Raw genomic sequence first — 17652 nt, 5'->3', positions numbered from 1 at the left:
GGCACATGAAAGTTCTTCCAGCTATCTATAATAGAAAAATGGGTCCATTTCCATAGCATTACTTCTTGCTGCTTAAATTTAGCCTGGGACACCTCATTTAGAGGGAGAAGGTGATCCAAATGAGTTATTTTAGAACCACCTTTCTTGGTTAATTATGAAGGATAAAAATTAACTCAGTCTATTATTTCCCTTGGGTAAGGATGTTGCAGTGAAATTTGTGTGGAAGTTTTAGGGATAATTGCAGTAAGAAAGATGGAAGTTCACTGGCTTTGACACCACATTTCAGTGATTAGGACAGAAAACGCTTGCACTTGAAATCTTCTCCCCTGCACTCAGGAAACAAAAAGTGTAAATTACATTGCAGCAGGGTGAAACTGTGTTTTGGATTGTAGCAGATGGAAAGATACCTGTGCTATAGCAACACTGATGGACTTACACATGGAGTATAACTAATATTTTAGTGCTGCTTGAAGCAGTAGTATTTTCACAAATATATTTTTAAACCCTAACATCATTTTTCCCCTAGAACTGGAGCGGGGGGGGGGTGGGGGTGGGGGGAGAAAAAAGAGAAAGAGACAAAAATTAGATTTAGTGGACACACAAGCCCAAAATAACCATATAAATATACCTTTTGGTAGGCTGGGTAATTTAAAGAATTGTTGTATTATATACTCAGGAGGAGTGCTGTCCACCCCACCACTGCTTACACAAGCTAAGGGAAACATTAAAATATGTGAACTTCTCGGGAAACCATTACTAGGTCTGACCTCACTACCTCCTAGCTTTGGCACGCTGACTATTAATTGATAGAGTAACCACTCAGGGTTATCACAGGAGGAGACAGGCACTGGGACTCACAAGATTTTGAAAAATGTTGCTGTCAGCAGGCAAGAAAGGGGCTGTGGTGAGGTATAATGTTCTGGGAGTGAACAGTTTTTCTGTCTGTTACCAGCTATAGGAGTCTTGTCTTAGATTGTTTGGACCGTTGGATCCATTAGCCCTACTTAATTGCATAAGACAATATCTACCAGGAACCAAAGGACTGTGTGTGTATTGCGTGTCCTATATCTTGCCTATGCTTTAAATGCTGCTGATATTTTTTGTTGATGTAGCACGCTGTCAGGTAAATAAATAACCTTACAAAATTGATCAGAATGCATATGTGAATGGGTCCATTCAGTTTCCCTAAGTGCGTATATTTCCCAGCAGCTCAGGGTCTGGCCCTATACCATAGCAAGAAACAGCTGTCACTGATAATGCATTTTATGCAGATACCCCTGTAGTTTATGTGTTACTCATAAGAGATTATTAATAACTCATTTATCTCAATCATTTTTTCATTATCACTGTTAATACTGCATTGTTACCACGCAATCTGCAAAGTAAATAACCAGATAATGATTGAACAACAGATGGTCATTTGTGACCATGTAATTGCATAGCCCTACAAACTAATCTGCTACCCTCACTCGCAAAGTGCAGGTAAAGACAATGGTAAGTTATATTTCAATTTTCTAGAACTCACAAATTTATTATGATGCAATACACTAGATATTGGGAGATATTTAGCTTAGAATAATCTAGTGGAACCTGTGTCATTTAAAGGAATACCATGTAATATGCATAGGTAGACTTTGCATGTAGGGCATTAGAGGTGCTTACACACCTACATGGGCTGTTTATTGAAAGTCATGCACAAGTATACACAAAAAGATTCCAAAGCATTTCACTGAAAATTAGAATGATAACTCTTACACTAGCTATGCAAGTTTTGCAGTGACTCTGCTGCTGGCTGGCAACTCTTGCTCTTTACACCCATTCAAGTCAACCAGAAGAACCAGATTAGTGACAGGCAAAGTATCTGGGAGAATGTTGGTTTAATAAAGTGCTTTACTAAGGTAAATACCTAGGACATTCATGAGATCTGGAGTGCTTCTATAAAATCCAAGAGGAAGAAATATTTAAGACAAATTGCAACATGCCCTCATCAGGCATTACAGAAGATGACTGAAATGACTCTCTTCAACATTGTACAGACACAGCCTCTATATTCAGAGCAGCTGAAGCCATGCCCTCTCTGCGCATCTCACGGCACTACATCCCCAGAAAGGATGAAGCAAGAGATGTGAAATAGTCCAGCAGTGCAAACAGGGGTCCAAAAATCACAAGGGTACTGGTCTGCTGTGTCTCCTTTGCTTGAGTTGTAATTACAAGACACAATCATACTATAAACATTACACTGCCCAAGTGTACATTTAGGAATCACCCAGTGAAGCCAGGGCCACCCTCAGGCAAATGGTATATGTATTACAGAAGTGCAGCAGTAATTTTAGTTCCACACATTCAATTCGAAGATCAGAAAGGACACAATATTTGGGAATCGTAGTTTTCAACTATCTTGTAGAACAGAGAAATATTATGATTTCCAGGGATTTTTTTAAACTAAGGAAATCTGAGCTGCAGAGAAGCTAGTGATTTAGTCATCTCTCACAGAAACTCAGATGACTTATCCTGAAGAACTTAAGATCCAGGAACAATCAATGAAAAGAAAGAGAACTATCAATATTATGATAAAAGACACAGTTTCAGGTTTTCATTCTACTAGTAACAATTACCAAGGCAGATACTTACAGCCTGACATATAATTGGATATTTAATGCGATTGATTCCACCAGCAAAAACAGCAAACGTAAGAGCAGTATGGAAACAAAAGTTGAGAAGCATGTGCCATCCTTTCCTACTTATTCGGATTGTGCTGTTGAAAAATCACATTTTAAAATTAAAACCCAACATATTTATTATGAAAATTACAATTTGGAAAAAATGCTTAGTATGATAGAATTAAATTCTCTGATTCTTGAATAGCTACTTAGCAATCTACCTATAGGACAGAGTCTGATGCATACAGCATTGAAATAAATGGTACAAAGGTACAATCAATGGTAAAAATTGTAGTCTATTGACAAGGGTCTACTGACTTAAGGTTTCCCCCATCAACTCAAGCATTTAAAGTAGTGTAATAAAAGCAAAAGGCTTATTGCATAGATTCAGATATGCAGAACTTTAACAAGACATCTCTAAAGGATTAAATGGAAGCTGAAGATCAGAAGTCATTGCATTAAGTTCACTTAATTAATATTTAGCAGCTTCTACAGTACAATACATTCCTACCATTTTAAATTGCTAATGGTCTTTAACAGAAGTATGTAGTTAAGATGGCATTTATATAAATCTTTCATATAAAGGAAAAGACAAGTTTTATAAAACCAAGAAGATTTAGAAGTCAAAGAAAGTTTCTTTTCCCCAATGATAGTTACCAGTCTTTCAACCAAACCTGGTCTTAGGAGCCAATACACCAGTGGAGCTGTCCAAAGTGCTGCTCAACTGGAATGTGCCAGAAAGCAATTTGATAGTGCTCCTGGTTTTATATTGAATTGTGAAGTTAAAAATCTTAGCAGCAGCGTGTGGACTATTTAGACATAAGTCTCAGGAAAGATACAGCTTGGGAATTGCTTTAGAAAGGTGGGTTTTTTTATATATTTCTCTGGTGTAAATCCCATTGCTGATACTAGTATCCAACAGTAATTCAGATAATTTTAATTAATCTTTTCAGTGACGTTGCAAAAAATAAAGTTTGTCAGCAAAATTCTGACCATTTAACACAAGTGCTTAAAATGGAAATCTTACCTGTGATGGACAATGTAGGTGATAATGGAAGCAAAGAGGCACAACAACATAACTGCTGTACATGCATATACCACAGGGTGCAGAAACTCCCCTGGGTACTGGGGGAAAGACAGCACTGTCTTAAAATCCTAGGAGAAAACAAAGTGATTTAACATTGTTAGGCATGTGTGAAACTCTGAGACTTCATTTCAATATGTCCTGTCATTTCTAGCTGTTCCCTTTCAAGAGCAGGAAAATAAGATGATGAACTTTTTATGTAGATATAGTTCATGAATTTACAATAACATCAGACTGCTCTTTTCTCATCTGCATACACTTTGCAAGAAAGAAATTAACCTTTTTGTACAAGCAGACATATCCTAATTGAAAAAAAAAGGTCTGAAAAAATACACAGAATATTACATTTTCCAGGCATTAGCAATATCTGTTCCTTCTGATAACATGAACTTTATGTGTGTATTTTACTAGGATATTAAGTACAAAATATCAAATTACCATAAAGGTCTCTGAATGGCATATACATGGCTGCAGAAGAACCACTCGAAGAAACAAAAGCCATGAGAATACACACAAAATATCAACTGACTTGCTCCTATATTCAAATACAATTCCCAGCTGATACACTTCCTTTGACCCAGTGACCTTCACACTCGGTTGCAAATACTCTACTATCTGAATCAATTCAAAAACCGCTTGACAGCTATATTAACAGCAGAGTAAAGATCCTCACATTCCTTTTGGACCTGCTAGTGCCTGCTGACACAATTTTTCATGAAAAACATAATGAAAAACTATTAATATCTTTGTAAAACTAACCATATCAAATTTCCCATTCTAAATTAAGTAAGAAATAATAGGAAAGCTAAATCTGCAGGTGTGATGGATGGAAAGCAGAAGGAGCCCATTACAGCAAAGAGTATGTCTTCAGACTACCTGAATTAATCCAAACATTCGAGGTTCACAGTAATACATTAAGCCACATCCGTCTGTGGCACTAGAATTCTGCAAACAAGTTAGATGCGTAAATGACCACCTGAATGCAAAGAAAGTGCCGTTTACATGCCAGTTTCCATGTGCAGTGGCACTAACTGCACACACAAAATGAACATACACCCCAGCACAGAAAAAGCTAAGATCTTCAAAAGCACTGAATATGACAATCCAGCAAGCTAACACTGAAAATGCTGGCACACATTTAAAAGACTTTTTTCTTATTTATCAATTTTAGGTTCCCCTGGAAGACATTCAATATTACTTTCCTGAGGTGAAATCTCCCCTTTGGAGACTGGGACTGTAATGGTAATACATTTTTTTAATCACATTTGCATGCAGAGAGCTGATTTCCAGCACCATTATTTATGGATATGAACTTGCCCATGTACAAGCAGCTAATGTTCATGAGTATATGCAATTATTAAACTGGGGGAAAGGTACTGTTCCGTTTACCTTTTAGAAAGGTCCTTACAAGTAACAAATGCCCTAGTAGTCATTATTTTTCTTCATACTAGCTTTAAAGTTCCTAAGATTGATTTCACCATTTCCTCCAGATGCATATTAATGACAGGTCTAAAATAGAGAAGCTTACAACATAAATGAAAAAACTATCAAAATGAACAAATAATGGTTGACCAACATGGCAAATATATGTCGTCACATCCCATTTCACTTCAAATACATTCCCAGCTTGCAAGTGTACCTCATTTACATCTTCTCAGTCACCAGCTTGTCCCACAGAGTCCTCTCTTGGCCCTGCCCAGTTCACCAAGACTCAAAGTCAGAGGTGGAGTCCCTTGTCGCAGAGGTACTCTTATGCTGTCTCCTAACATCTCTTGCTACTCTTCCCTCAACCACAAGTGAAACAGAAGAGGAAAAGAACTCTGTCTTTTGATGTGGTAGCTTTTTAATATGACAGACCTATATTCTTGAGGTCTTCTGATTTTTTTTGAAATTTTTTTTTTAGTGTGCATGAATATACATTCAGGACATTGAATTCAGGAATTTCAAATAATTCTTTAAAAGTCTATTTGCTCAGAACTGCCACTGAACCTTCACACAAACACCCTTTTTTTGACCATCTTTTCTCCCATGTTTTTATTTGCATCATCTCCTCATTAATTCTTTTACAGAATAAATTTCTTGAGGTACACTAGTATTTAGCAGAAATGTTCAGTACAATTTTGGCTCATATTACTAGAGTAGTACTCTGCTGAAAATGATAAAACATTTACTTCTATCTAGCTCTTACTGATATAATCATATTTTGGTATGCCAAAAGTACACTTTGTCATAATTTTACATACACACTTGCTTCATTTCTGTGCATTAAGAATACTGTTACTGTAACTAATATACTAGTAACAGTGTGGTTATTTAAAGAAATAAATATCTTGGATCTTTCTGAAAATATACTCTGAAAAGTTATCAAAATTGTGAAAAAGGAAACACAGTGAAGCTACACACTTATGTAGAAAAAAAAAAATGAAAGCAGTTTTACTTCAGGTAGCATCTTTCAGTGTGCTAAAGAACTAGCTTTTAACAGTGTAAATGCAAGGATCAACCAATCACTGTCTGAACATCAGTATAAAAGCTAATGCCATATGTCCTACAGGGATACAGCCATTTTGCCTGCAGAAGAATAAAGAACAATCAGCATCTTAAAACTAATTCAATTTTAAAATATTCATTTTTTACAATTACCTCTTTCCTAATCTTCTACAGTAAATAAGTGGTAAAACTTTTGAGTATCACAATGCATTACTGCCAATGTAGAATAGCCTTTTTAAGAGTTTTGTATATTGAAAACTGATTTCATTATAGATATAATAAATATATCTGGTCTGCTTTATGATGATAATATAACCTTATTGATCTGCCAGCCTCCCCTGAGTAATCCTCTGGGGAATACATCATGCAGGAAAAAAAAGTTACTTTTATTTAATGCTGTATGCAAAGCACCGTAATTGTATGTTACTTTTTACAAAGGTGGGTTTGATTTTGTTTCCTAGAGGGGATTCAAACAATGATGATATTGGAAAAATGGCAGGGATTATCTACAGGAAAATGAATATACACAAGACTTTGACCATTACATCCACAACTACAAGGCCAGTAAGATGTTGTCTAATGACAATCCGTCATTCATTCACCCGTGTAAGAAGGAGTGAAACCAGCTTCTTTCAGCTGTAAAATGCCACCATAGTAAATAAGGCACAATAGAAACTAGTGATGGAAATTAGTGACAGAAAAGACTTTCTATCAGCTATTTCATCCAACAGTCAGATTTAAAAGAACGTCAGAGTACAAATGGGACTGTTTCAGCTTTACTTGAGATTTCATTCAAAAAAGTCAATGGAAACAGACACATCTATACTGGTCAGTTAATACTCAATATGAAAGTATAAAGAGGTATAGACAAATTACATACCCAAGGCAGCCCCGAGACATCTAATAGCAGACGTTGAGAAAGCTGAAGGAAAGATACAGTGAACTAATACTAAATATCTGGTACTTTCACAAAATCCCAGCTGCTAAAAACAATCTAGTTTGTGTTGTAAATTTTTGTAATCTATATACTTAAATTGACAAATTAAATATTTATTTTTAATATATTGATTGTAATAGCATGACGTTAGAAAGTATAGTCAAACAGGTTTCTGTGTTCAAAGTAGGACAGTTGAAATTGTTTTCCCCAAGGAAGTAACATCCAAGCACCACAGAGATTTAGAAACACAAGTGCATTTGAACAATCAAGTATGTAAGAATTAGATTCCTATTTGTATTTAGACTCCTCCTACTTAAACAAAACAAACTAAAAAATTAGGTGCCAAATATTACAACGTTTAGGAGCCAGAATATGGAAATTATCCATAGAGTTGGGTCTCTACGGAGAGCTGAAAACACTGCAACGCACACTCAGTTGATGTGCTGGAGGGGACTGCTATTTGGCAGGATCTCAACAGCCTGCAGGAATGGGCTTACAGGAACCTTGTATAGTTCAGTGAAGAGAAATAAAAAGTTTCCTGTCTTTGGGACAGAGTAACCCTGACAGCAGTACAGGCTAGGGGACAGCTGACTGGAAAAAAGCTTTGCAGGAAAGGACCAGAGGGTCCCAGAGAACAGTAAATTGAAAGCAAGGCAGTGGTGAGCCCTTGTGGCACCTAAGGTGAAACACATATTGGGCCATATTGGCAAGAGTGCAGGCAGCAGGCTGAGGGAAGTGATTACTCCCTTCCATTCACCACTTGTGAGACCAAATCCCAACTAGTGTGTTCAGTCTGGGGCACTTCAGCGCAAGAAAGACATTGATGAATTGGAAGGAGCCCAGCAGAAGCTACCAAGACAATGAGATGGCTAAAGACCTGGATTCTAGGTCTTTAACTTACATCTCCTGCCTCCTAAGACTGGGCCCATTTTACTGAGCTCCTTTATAGTCTGGATCACTCTATCCTCTGGTTGAAGATGCACCACAGAGAATGCAAGATCCGTTAAGCCAGTAGAAAGCACAAGCAAACAGAAAGAGCGAGCTTGAGCCAGAGGCTTGATTTGTTATAAAGTTAGTGTGTTTTGAAGGAGACAAGCCTAGATTTTTGTCCCCAGTAACAAGCCAGTTTATGCATTTTATAAAGCAAATAATACATGTTATTAAGTGTAATATAATAAAAAGTAGATGTAATCCAAGGAGAAAGGAGTAAGAGCCAGATCTTGCTCTTATGAGTACTCCAATTCCAAAGCTTTATGCAAAACACTGGCACATTCAGGAGTATTCTGAAAAAAGCAACCTTTTCTGGGAAGCTGGACTCAACACTGTTCACATGGGCTAAGCATTCTCTGTTAGGTGAGCAGCATATGCCAGCTGAGGACTTAGGTGAAGAGTATGTGCTTCCTTGCCCAGGCCTCTGAATGACAGCAGGGCTTAGAAGTCTAGCTCTTCACACTGGGAAGCATCAACACACATGCAGAGGAGTCTACTTCAAGGAAATTTTGCAGTTCCCACTACACCAAAGGTTAATTTCACAGATAGCAGGTAAACTTTCTGGATCACTTTCATAGTCTCTGGTGCTTAAACTCTGCTAAGGTCTATTCTGTAGGTGTAAAAGTAGGTGTTTAAACACATCAAAAAATTGAAAAGTTCATTCTTAAACTTGTCATTATAAGCAGTCTGATTTTTCAAAGTACTGAACCACGTTTCCACAGCCTGTTACAAGAAAACCCTGTGTTCTCTATGGGGAAAATGTCAAATACTGTAATTATGTCAACCTTCTAAATGACATCTCTGTAATTCTTCCCCGACTCATGAATTAATTTCTCATAAAAGCTTAGGCAGGCTGTTTAATTTGGAGAAGACCTGTAACGTGGAAGTTTAGAAGACTGTTTTTAGAACTGAACTACTTGAATAGGCCTAAGAAATTCTGAAATTGTCTCCAGTCACACTGAAAATACTGAAAACAGCTTTTGTGGTACTGTGATCCTACCAATTTGGAAAGACTTAAAAAGATTCAAGGAATGCTTGTAAAACTACAGGAGAAAAATCCTGCAACTCTTAGCATGATCTGTTCCTAGTATCTTGGCTCTCTTCAAGTTCTCATTCACACAGTTTTCCAAGGTTTGCTTCCAGAATAGTTTCAAATTTGTTCCGTTTTTGTCAGCTCAGTCTCATCAGCCCTAAGTATCTCAAATAGCCATCCACTGAATGTATGCTACTTTTGCAAATAATGATTCCTTACACTCACAAAATAATAATAATAAAATCCAATAAACCCCCAGCTGTTAATGACATATTGTGATAAAACAGGAAAGGAGTTACGATTTTGTGTTTGTTTGACCTATCTTCCAGATTACGATTAAAAATGCTAAAAATATTTATTAATCCATTTTATGTTAATGGAGAAGTAGCATACTTAGATTTAAGAATTTTACTATTTTATTTGGCAGATTTGAGGAAATTATTATTGATGAAGCAATCTGAGAGGGAAAAGGAAATCTTCTATACAATAACAGTAATATCAATCTCTATTGAATTGCCATTTTGTTCTAAGAAAAATTAAAAGAAGAACAAAGGACAAGTTATGCTAAAACATATTTAGCAAACTTTGAAATTCATTGTTGCTGTTGGATATTTCTGTTGTCCCCTGAAGAGTTTTCACTCAGGTATACTATGGCTACAGGGCACTAGATTCATCATAACATACACAGACATTGTCCTGAAAAATTAAAATATTGATATACAGCCCAGTTCACAAAAGAGCACAAATACATAGTATTTATAGAACAAATACTTATAATTAGATATACCAAAGTTTCAGAATATGTAAGTTCATAATTTTACTCTAAACCAGAAAATCATATTGCAGAGGTTCATAGTTGAAGACTCTAGAGGGCTTTGGCTATGTCTGAAAGAACAGAGTGTGACTGTCTCTCTTCCTCCTACAGACAATAGAAAAGACAAAATAGGGGACTGGTCTAAACACACAACAGTATATGAAGAGAAATGCAGGAATACACCTCAGGAGTTTAGTTCACAGTATTTTACTCTCACCCACCCCTAAGACATAACATTAAAAAGTTGGTAAGAATAAGATCATGTTGTATTACATCTGACACTACTATTTTACTTCCATCCACTGGCCCAAGCCAGAGCAGAGTAAAGGCTTGACAGCCTGCAAGGGAAGGAGCTTGTATCTCCTTCCCAACTCAACCTCCAAACTGTACTCTCTCTCTCTCTCATTGACATCACTTGAACAACTGTCACAGAGAGAAATCAAATGGCTCTACATGAATCCTCTCACTTGAAGTATGCTCATGCTTATTAATTATCAATCATAGCTGATAAGTCCTTGATTGCTGCCTTTCTAAAAAAGGACTCTACGAAAGCTTTATTTTAACCCTTTTACGGTGAACAGGCAGAAACAACTTTCATCAAAGCAGTTCCGCAAACTTTGTCTTGCTATTTAAAAGATGACAAATCAGAATATACGCTGTACTAGCTATAAAATGACATTTGGCTTCTATTTCATCTTGTTCCATAGCAGGGTATACATTATTCTGGTGGTGATGTAAAGCTTTATTGCTGCTCTTCAGTTTACAGATGCTACTTCAGTTTTCTCCTATTATCCCAAAACGTAATAATCAACTATGAATCTTTATGGTTTAATAGATTAGAGAATTATAGATTAATAATATGTATCATGATATTGTAGCCAATTGCACTGGCTACATACCATATGCTAGCTATTCTGAATTCGCTGACAGTTTGTTAGTGTTTTAAAATATATTAGGCACTGAGGTGTGAATTACAAAGATACACATAGGGACTTTATATAGTTCATATTATAAATTAATAGCTTAGCATGTATATGTATCTATGCATAAAAATTACTTAAGGTCAGGCATCTTTTTTTCTTAAAAGTTAACTGCGAAACAAAAGCCAAGGAACATATCACGTTGTTTGCTACCAGATCAATTGCAAAGCAAGGGTGAGTCTGAGATTCTATCTTCTTGTCTTGCACAGATAAAAATGGAAAGTGCACACAGGAAAAAAAGCAAAGTTGAATTACCATGACAAAACAAACACAAGACCGAAAACAGAATTACATACCAGATGCAAAAGCTGCAGTAAAAGGTGCCTCGGTTGCCTTTACAGTTGTAGAAAAAACAATCTGCTACATCTTATCAAAGATAAACATGTAGTCCACTCACAAACCAAAAATTAATTGTAGCCCTTGTTTCAATATACAGCTTTTACAAACAAAATGAAACCACGGAATTGGGTGTTTGCAAGCAATTAATTAACATTTGGTAACTTTACAGGCTGAACCCAAGCAGCTGAAGGAGGAGGAAGCCATTTTGGGTGTGGCACCTGCAAAGTCAACAGGTGCTTCCTTTAATGAATTTAGGAAAACATCCTCAAAGTAAAATTATGTTTCACATTCAGGGAAAGAAGTGGCTGGGGGGAAAAAAGGGAACTCACAGAAGCTGTAGAAAATCAGATATATTTGATGTCGCCAAATCTTAGGAACAGCTCTTAAATTCTGAACAATTCTGGAATGGGTGAAAAAATGTTCAAGTAACTCTGAGGGAAATCAGTTCTTATCAAGTGGACGATAATATCTGCATTTAACTTGTGGGTGCCACAGCCTTGTGCTATGATTGGCTGCCATCTGGGTTCCATCTGACAGCAGCAGATTGGTATTCTCTGCACACGTCCTCGCAATTCCTGTCGCCTATGTTTGCTGTCCCTTACACATACACACAATACGTTATTTACTCAACTATAAACATTTATGTAACGTACACAAGCAGTATCTACAGTACCATCATGCACCAGAATGCAGGATCAATCTGGTATTAATAATACACATCTGGCCAATCTTTTTACAACTGGTTTAAACCACATATTTTTAATGGTGCAAACATTTTCTCACCTATATGTGTTAGAAATCTCTCATTTATTGTTTGCTTTCCTTTATTCCCTGACTAATAACAGGTCCTTATTACATGCATAATATTTTTGCTTTCATGAAGGTAACTTTCTTTTAAGCAGGATAGTTAAATAACTGCAATAGGAACTGTAAGTGAGACGGAGAACAGACCAAAGCAGGCTGATGTGTTAGCACTGCACAGAATTATTTTTCTTCATGAACAGCAATTTCATAAGAAGGCTATCTTCACAAACTGAAACCCCTCCAGAATCAACAAGCACAGCATTGTCCTTACTTAAAAGAGAAGAAGATGTTATTCCTCTTGATTTATTAAATGATTCAACATTGCGGTATGCCTGCAACTAATTAGTATGATCAACACAGTGCAGGGCAGGAACAAAAGCAGACCAGCCTCTGAGATGTGCTGATGTAAAAGCACACAGGAGTATACATTTTTAAACCCTGTCCTATAATTTATAACCATTACATCCTAATCATTCCTTGATGGAACTTTCATTTGTAAGCCTGAATTTAATGTCATTTCTGATTAGGCCTGTCTCTGGTTATTAAAACTGACCACCAGGTTTATTCACTTACTAGCAGTTAAATAACTTACTTTCTCTAAGACTGTCTTATACTAAACGTTATAGAAAACAGAAGGTCAGTTACTGACAAGTAAGAATGATACAGATGCACACAAAAAAGAACATACATGCATAGCAAAAGAGAGAGGGAGAAATACAGGTGTATTTGCCAAGTCATATACTTACCATTAGCACTGCAAAGTTACTGAAGTGTGTACTCTGAATGGTGGTAATGTTGCCTGCAGAACTAATTATGTGGCACCCTTCTCCCCACCAGCCTCCATGTCCATCTAGAAGGTCAAAATCCCAGAAGGCTGCAATGGGGTCTATACCCCGTGCAAAGTGCCTCAGCCCTACAGTAAGAGGGCTGGTGAGGTTTCCAAAACTGCACCCATCTGCAAAAGCAACAAACCGAATCAGAGAGATGGAGTGGTGAACCTTTTATTGATGAATGCCGTGTAAAGACATCAAGTGCACTAAACTATGGGGAAAAAAGCAATAGATGTACCCTTAATGGTCAAAATCAAAGGCAGTGCTCACATTCAGAAAAAAGTTTGCAACTGTATAAATAAATCTGAACGTTTCAGTCCCATAATGTGTCCAAATGATCTAATCATCCTTCACAAAGCAGATTTTTTTTGTTTCGGATTCTTCAGTTATGACCTGTGTTACACTATTGCCTATGTAACTGCAGAAACGTCTCAGGGTATGATTAATAGCTGAGACAATTCTGCACTTTGAAAGTCACATTTAAACATTTAAAAAATGTTAATAGAAATAAAATATATGAATATTCCATATAAAATAAAATTAGTAAAATTGCCTGAGTGAATAATTAATCAAAATAATGACTCACTAGCACATACAATTTATCACATTTAGACAAAAGCCTTTAACACCTGTTTTACGTCTATCACATCAGAAAGTATACTGGTGACTATTGATACATGCAACAGGGCACTACTCCCACTCCAAAAGCCTTATTTTCATCAGTGTCTAGTACGTTAACGTTGCAATTTTCATTATAAGGAGTAAATCAAGGTTCTTTCCTATAGCACTATGCTTTAAGAAACAAGCATTATAACAACGCTGTCAAAAAACAGTAGTCTAGAATTTGCATTCTAGTCACACGGCAAGTGCATTTCTTTATTTGCAGGATGATTTGAATAAAACCATGCAGACAGGAACAATTGCAAACATTTGTACTAAAGAACAAGACTGTTTCCAGCCTCTCAGCACGCTGTATACTCTACTCCTCTGTTCTCTACATAACCAAGTATACTGTAGCTTTTAGATTAAAGGAAACAATTCATAACAACTCCTTACCTATTTTAGCAAAAACAACTGGTGTGGCAACCGTCCTACGTTTCCCATCATCTGCAAGATTTGATGAGTTTCCTGTGCTAGGAAAGAGTTTTCCATTCCGAAAGACAATAAACTGTAGCTTGCAAGTGGAGTTATCAACAGATTGCCAGGCTGAAGACTGAGAGAAGACAGACTGTGGCAAATGAACTGAAGCTACGGCTACAGCATTCTGTACAATGAGAAAAAAAAAGAAACATTTAAAATGCAAATCACAACAGGGTTGCTTTCACAATGTTTTAAACTCCTGTACAAGAAATGTATGCTGCCTTCCTTTTCCAACACGCTGGAAGCAACCAAAGAAGCATGAGCTGTAACCATGGGAATAGGATTGGTACAGTGCATATTAAAAAGGAAAACGTTTTGATTGAATGTAAGAGTCTATATGGTCAAGCTCCCTGCTGCAGAGGTGAGAATGGTTCTTACCGTGCCTGCTAGAGGGTCCATCAACACTGCAGATCTGATTTAAAGAGACAACCTCTACCAGGTTTTCTCCTTCACTTAAAACAGAATCAGACAACTTACATTAAAACATTTCTCTAAAAGGTACTTAAAGAATATAAAAATAATTTTATTAATGCAAAAAATTACATCAGCAGACAATTGCAAGTGCAGTAAACAATTCATTTTATGAAAATGTTTTTCTTGTATCATATATGGAAAATTAGTTACCACTGTGTTTTAGTAATGCAGGATTAAAAAATATTACAACCACTAATGTAAAAGAAGAAAACAAGACAGCACTAGGAGAAAATGAATGAACACTGTCAGATCACTATAATGGCTTTGAGTTGTGAGTGTGTTATACACCCTTTTACAAGCAGATAATTCCCTTACAGCAGAGCTGTAAAATACACCAAACATTATGTTCTGAGGACTTCACACATCAAGCATTTTTTTCCTGCCAAAGTAGCAAACTAGCCATTAAAGCCTGAGATATTTACAAGAAAAAACAAATGATGAGCAATGGGAAAATAAAGAGGGAGTCTGTCCTGAGCCTTGAAGTGAAAAGTGTATGTATTTAAAAACAAACAAACTACAAAATGTTCTAATTTGCATTTTCCCCAAGGGCAAAGTATAGCTTCTGTGCACGTAATTTACATAGATTATCACACAGTTTACTCATAGCACATGTGTGCTACTGCTTTGAGAAGTAAAACAATAATCTCCACAATCATGTAAACAAACATGACATTAATATGTGTCCATGTGCTAGGAGAAATACACGTGAGAGATAAAGGTACAACAGAGATCAGCGAACTAAAATGAGTATGAGAAGCATCTAGTGACCTCACGATCACTATGGGAAAAAAGCATGAGTAGTTTGTGATGTCATTAGGATGCTTAAATAAACAGAGAAAGGCTTCTGTACAATTTTCTCTTTATTACCATGTATATTTTGGAAAGGTTTTGTAATTTTAACAATAAAATCACAAAAATTATTTTTTTAAAATAAGTATTCAATCTATCTGATGCCATTTATTAAAAATACTCAGGAAAATGAGAGCAAATAGCAACAGGATCTTTCTGCATTAGATTTTAAAATTACTATGAAGGCTTTAATTGGAATTAACTGAGCTAAACATCTAGAACTTGTCCTTAGATTGTTTGCACTGCCTAATTCACTAAAGCTGTCATAATTGGCTTTATCTCATGCTTCTGAAAAAAAGACGTATTTTACTCTATGATATCCCAAAGTATCTGTATATACTGAACCTCTGATGATACCATTTTGGCCATACAACTGTTATCAGCAAGTACGCACAGAAATTTTTACAAGCATCATTTGTCAAGCCCCAGATCACTGTTGAGGACTTACCTGGAAATATACAGAAGTGTAAGAGAAGTTACAGTGTAATTAACTTTATATTTATACTGGATTTTTATTATTATTCTGTGTTGGAAAAAGTGACAACAATGACATGTGAAATTACATACTAATTACTTATTAGACACAAAAAAGAGAAAGCTAGAAGCATCTGAATAAGCTTATGATAATGAAACCAGCAGCTAAAGGCACTTGGATAAGCCACAGTGTGCTATGACTTCACAAAAGCAGTCTACACAAGCCAGAGAAAACAACAGGTTTATAGCACTTTTGCTAAGAGGGGAAATTGTCTAATTCATTGTGGTTCTCTAATTTCTTCTCCACTGGGACTTACTGATACCAGTGGGGAAAAGTAATAGCGTAGGCAGAGCTTGGCTGTGAGACTGAGGAGGTGCAGAGATGCTGCCCACGTCTGACACATGAGCTGGCACGCAGGTCTGATGACAGGTCACACGGCTGGGGAAAGACCAAGGTGGTGCCCACCACTCCCCTCCTCACTGCGGCCTGTCTCTGCCCACACAGACACCCTTCACCACGTACCATGAAAGAAGGGAGCCCGATCTTGGTGCCCCAGGTCTTACCCACAGACTACAGCTTCACCTCACAAGGGCAAAGCCAAACACCGTGAAGAAACACTGTACACAGCCTACAAATGGTTTTAGTGTGAGCTGCTTGCACTCCTTGGGCTGAATGAGTAAATCTCACATGTGCAACAACAACTTACTCACGCGACAAAAAGACACATTTACAGAAAATGACAAAAAGACATATCTCCTTCAGGAGACTCTTTTTCTCTATTTGTCTCCTCAAAATGTACCAAGAATATGAATACCCATAACGATAACTACTTAATACTCTTCATTAAATAATGTCTACAGTCACTTGCTGGGATACAATTTCATTGTGAATACTACCCTATGTAACTGTTATTTCAAACAATGTCTTTTGAGTGCAGGCAGTCTAGTGGAGGGAAGGACAAAGGGACAGGGCTGTTCCTTGACTGGACAAATGCACATATAAGATTTGAACATCAAATATTTACTTTACATAGAAATCCCTCAAAATTAAACATCAAACTGTCTACTACAACAATATGCTTGCCAACAAGCTCCTGTACTAGGTTATTAATGAAAAATGCACACATTGAGAGTGCCCACACATTCACAATGCTGTTTAAAAATATGAATAAATATTTCGAAACAATTTTTACATCTAAGATACATGAGAATCTTCTTTTCAATAGCATTACTCATTATTCACAGGAGAGGGATGATCTGAGCACTCCGGTGATCCCTGTTATTGTGGCAGAGGATGGATGGAGCCTGACTGGAGGCTTAGTCTGGGATTCTGCTAATCTTAGTTGTGGTGGTGAGTAAGTTTCCCCACTCTTGCCTCAGTTTCGCTCTCACTTGGTGAAATAAAAATGATGATATTTATTTTGCTCTGTAAGGTGCGCTGGAGTTCACAGATGAACATAATATGGAAACAGACTATTACTAAAGCCAATGACAGTAACATCAAATTTTGAGTGAATGACTGTGCTTCAGATGTTTCAAAATCCACATAAATCTAACTTTTAACAAATTTATTTCGACACCGTATCATCACATCTCATAAGAACTGACATTTCTGAGCATGCTAGTGGCAGCATCTCAGGAAGCTGCTCCACCTCTAAGAGGGGAGAAAGAGCACTAGAGACAGAACCACCACCGAGTGTCCTGCATAGGAGCTGTAGCTTTGCAATGACACAGGTCAGCACCGGCATCTCGTATTT

General features: G+C 36.9%; 1 protein-coding gene across 2 annotated transcripts in view; it reads right to left on the bottom strand.

Annotated features, from left to right (window-relative positions):
- LOC121094010 (adhesion G protein-coupled receptor A3-like) overlaps positions 1 to 17652 on the bottom strand; it is a 277788-nt gene that overhangs the window by 39606 nt on the left and 220530 nt on the right. For both annotated transcript variants that reach the window (XM_040607076.1, XM_040607077.1), the window contains 4 exons: positions 14015 to 14222; positions 12875 to 13083; positions 3688 to 3815; positions 2632 to 2755 (listed from right to left, as the gene is read on the bottom strand). In XM_040607076.1, coding sequence (XP_040463010.1) covers positions 2632 to 2755; positions 3688 to 3815; positions 12875 to 13083; positions 14015 to 14222 — 669 coding nt within the window. The remainder of the gene's footprint in view (positions 1 to 2631; positions 2756 to 3687; positions 3816 to 12874; positions 13084 to 14014; positions 14223 to 17652) is intronic.

Source organism: Falco naumanni, chromosome 9 (assembly GCF_017639655.2).
Source record: "Falco naumanni isolate bFalNau1 chromosome 9, bFalNau1.pat, whole genome shotgun sequence".
In the NCBI taxonomy this organism is placed as follows: Eukaryota; Metazoa; Chordata; class Aves; order Falconiformes; family Falconidae; genus Falco; species Falco naumanni.
Note: the sequence above shows the minus strand (reverse complement) of the source record. Positions and strands in the feature narration are given on the sequence as shown.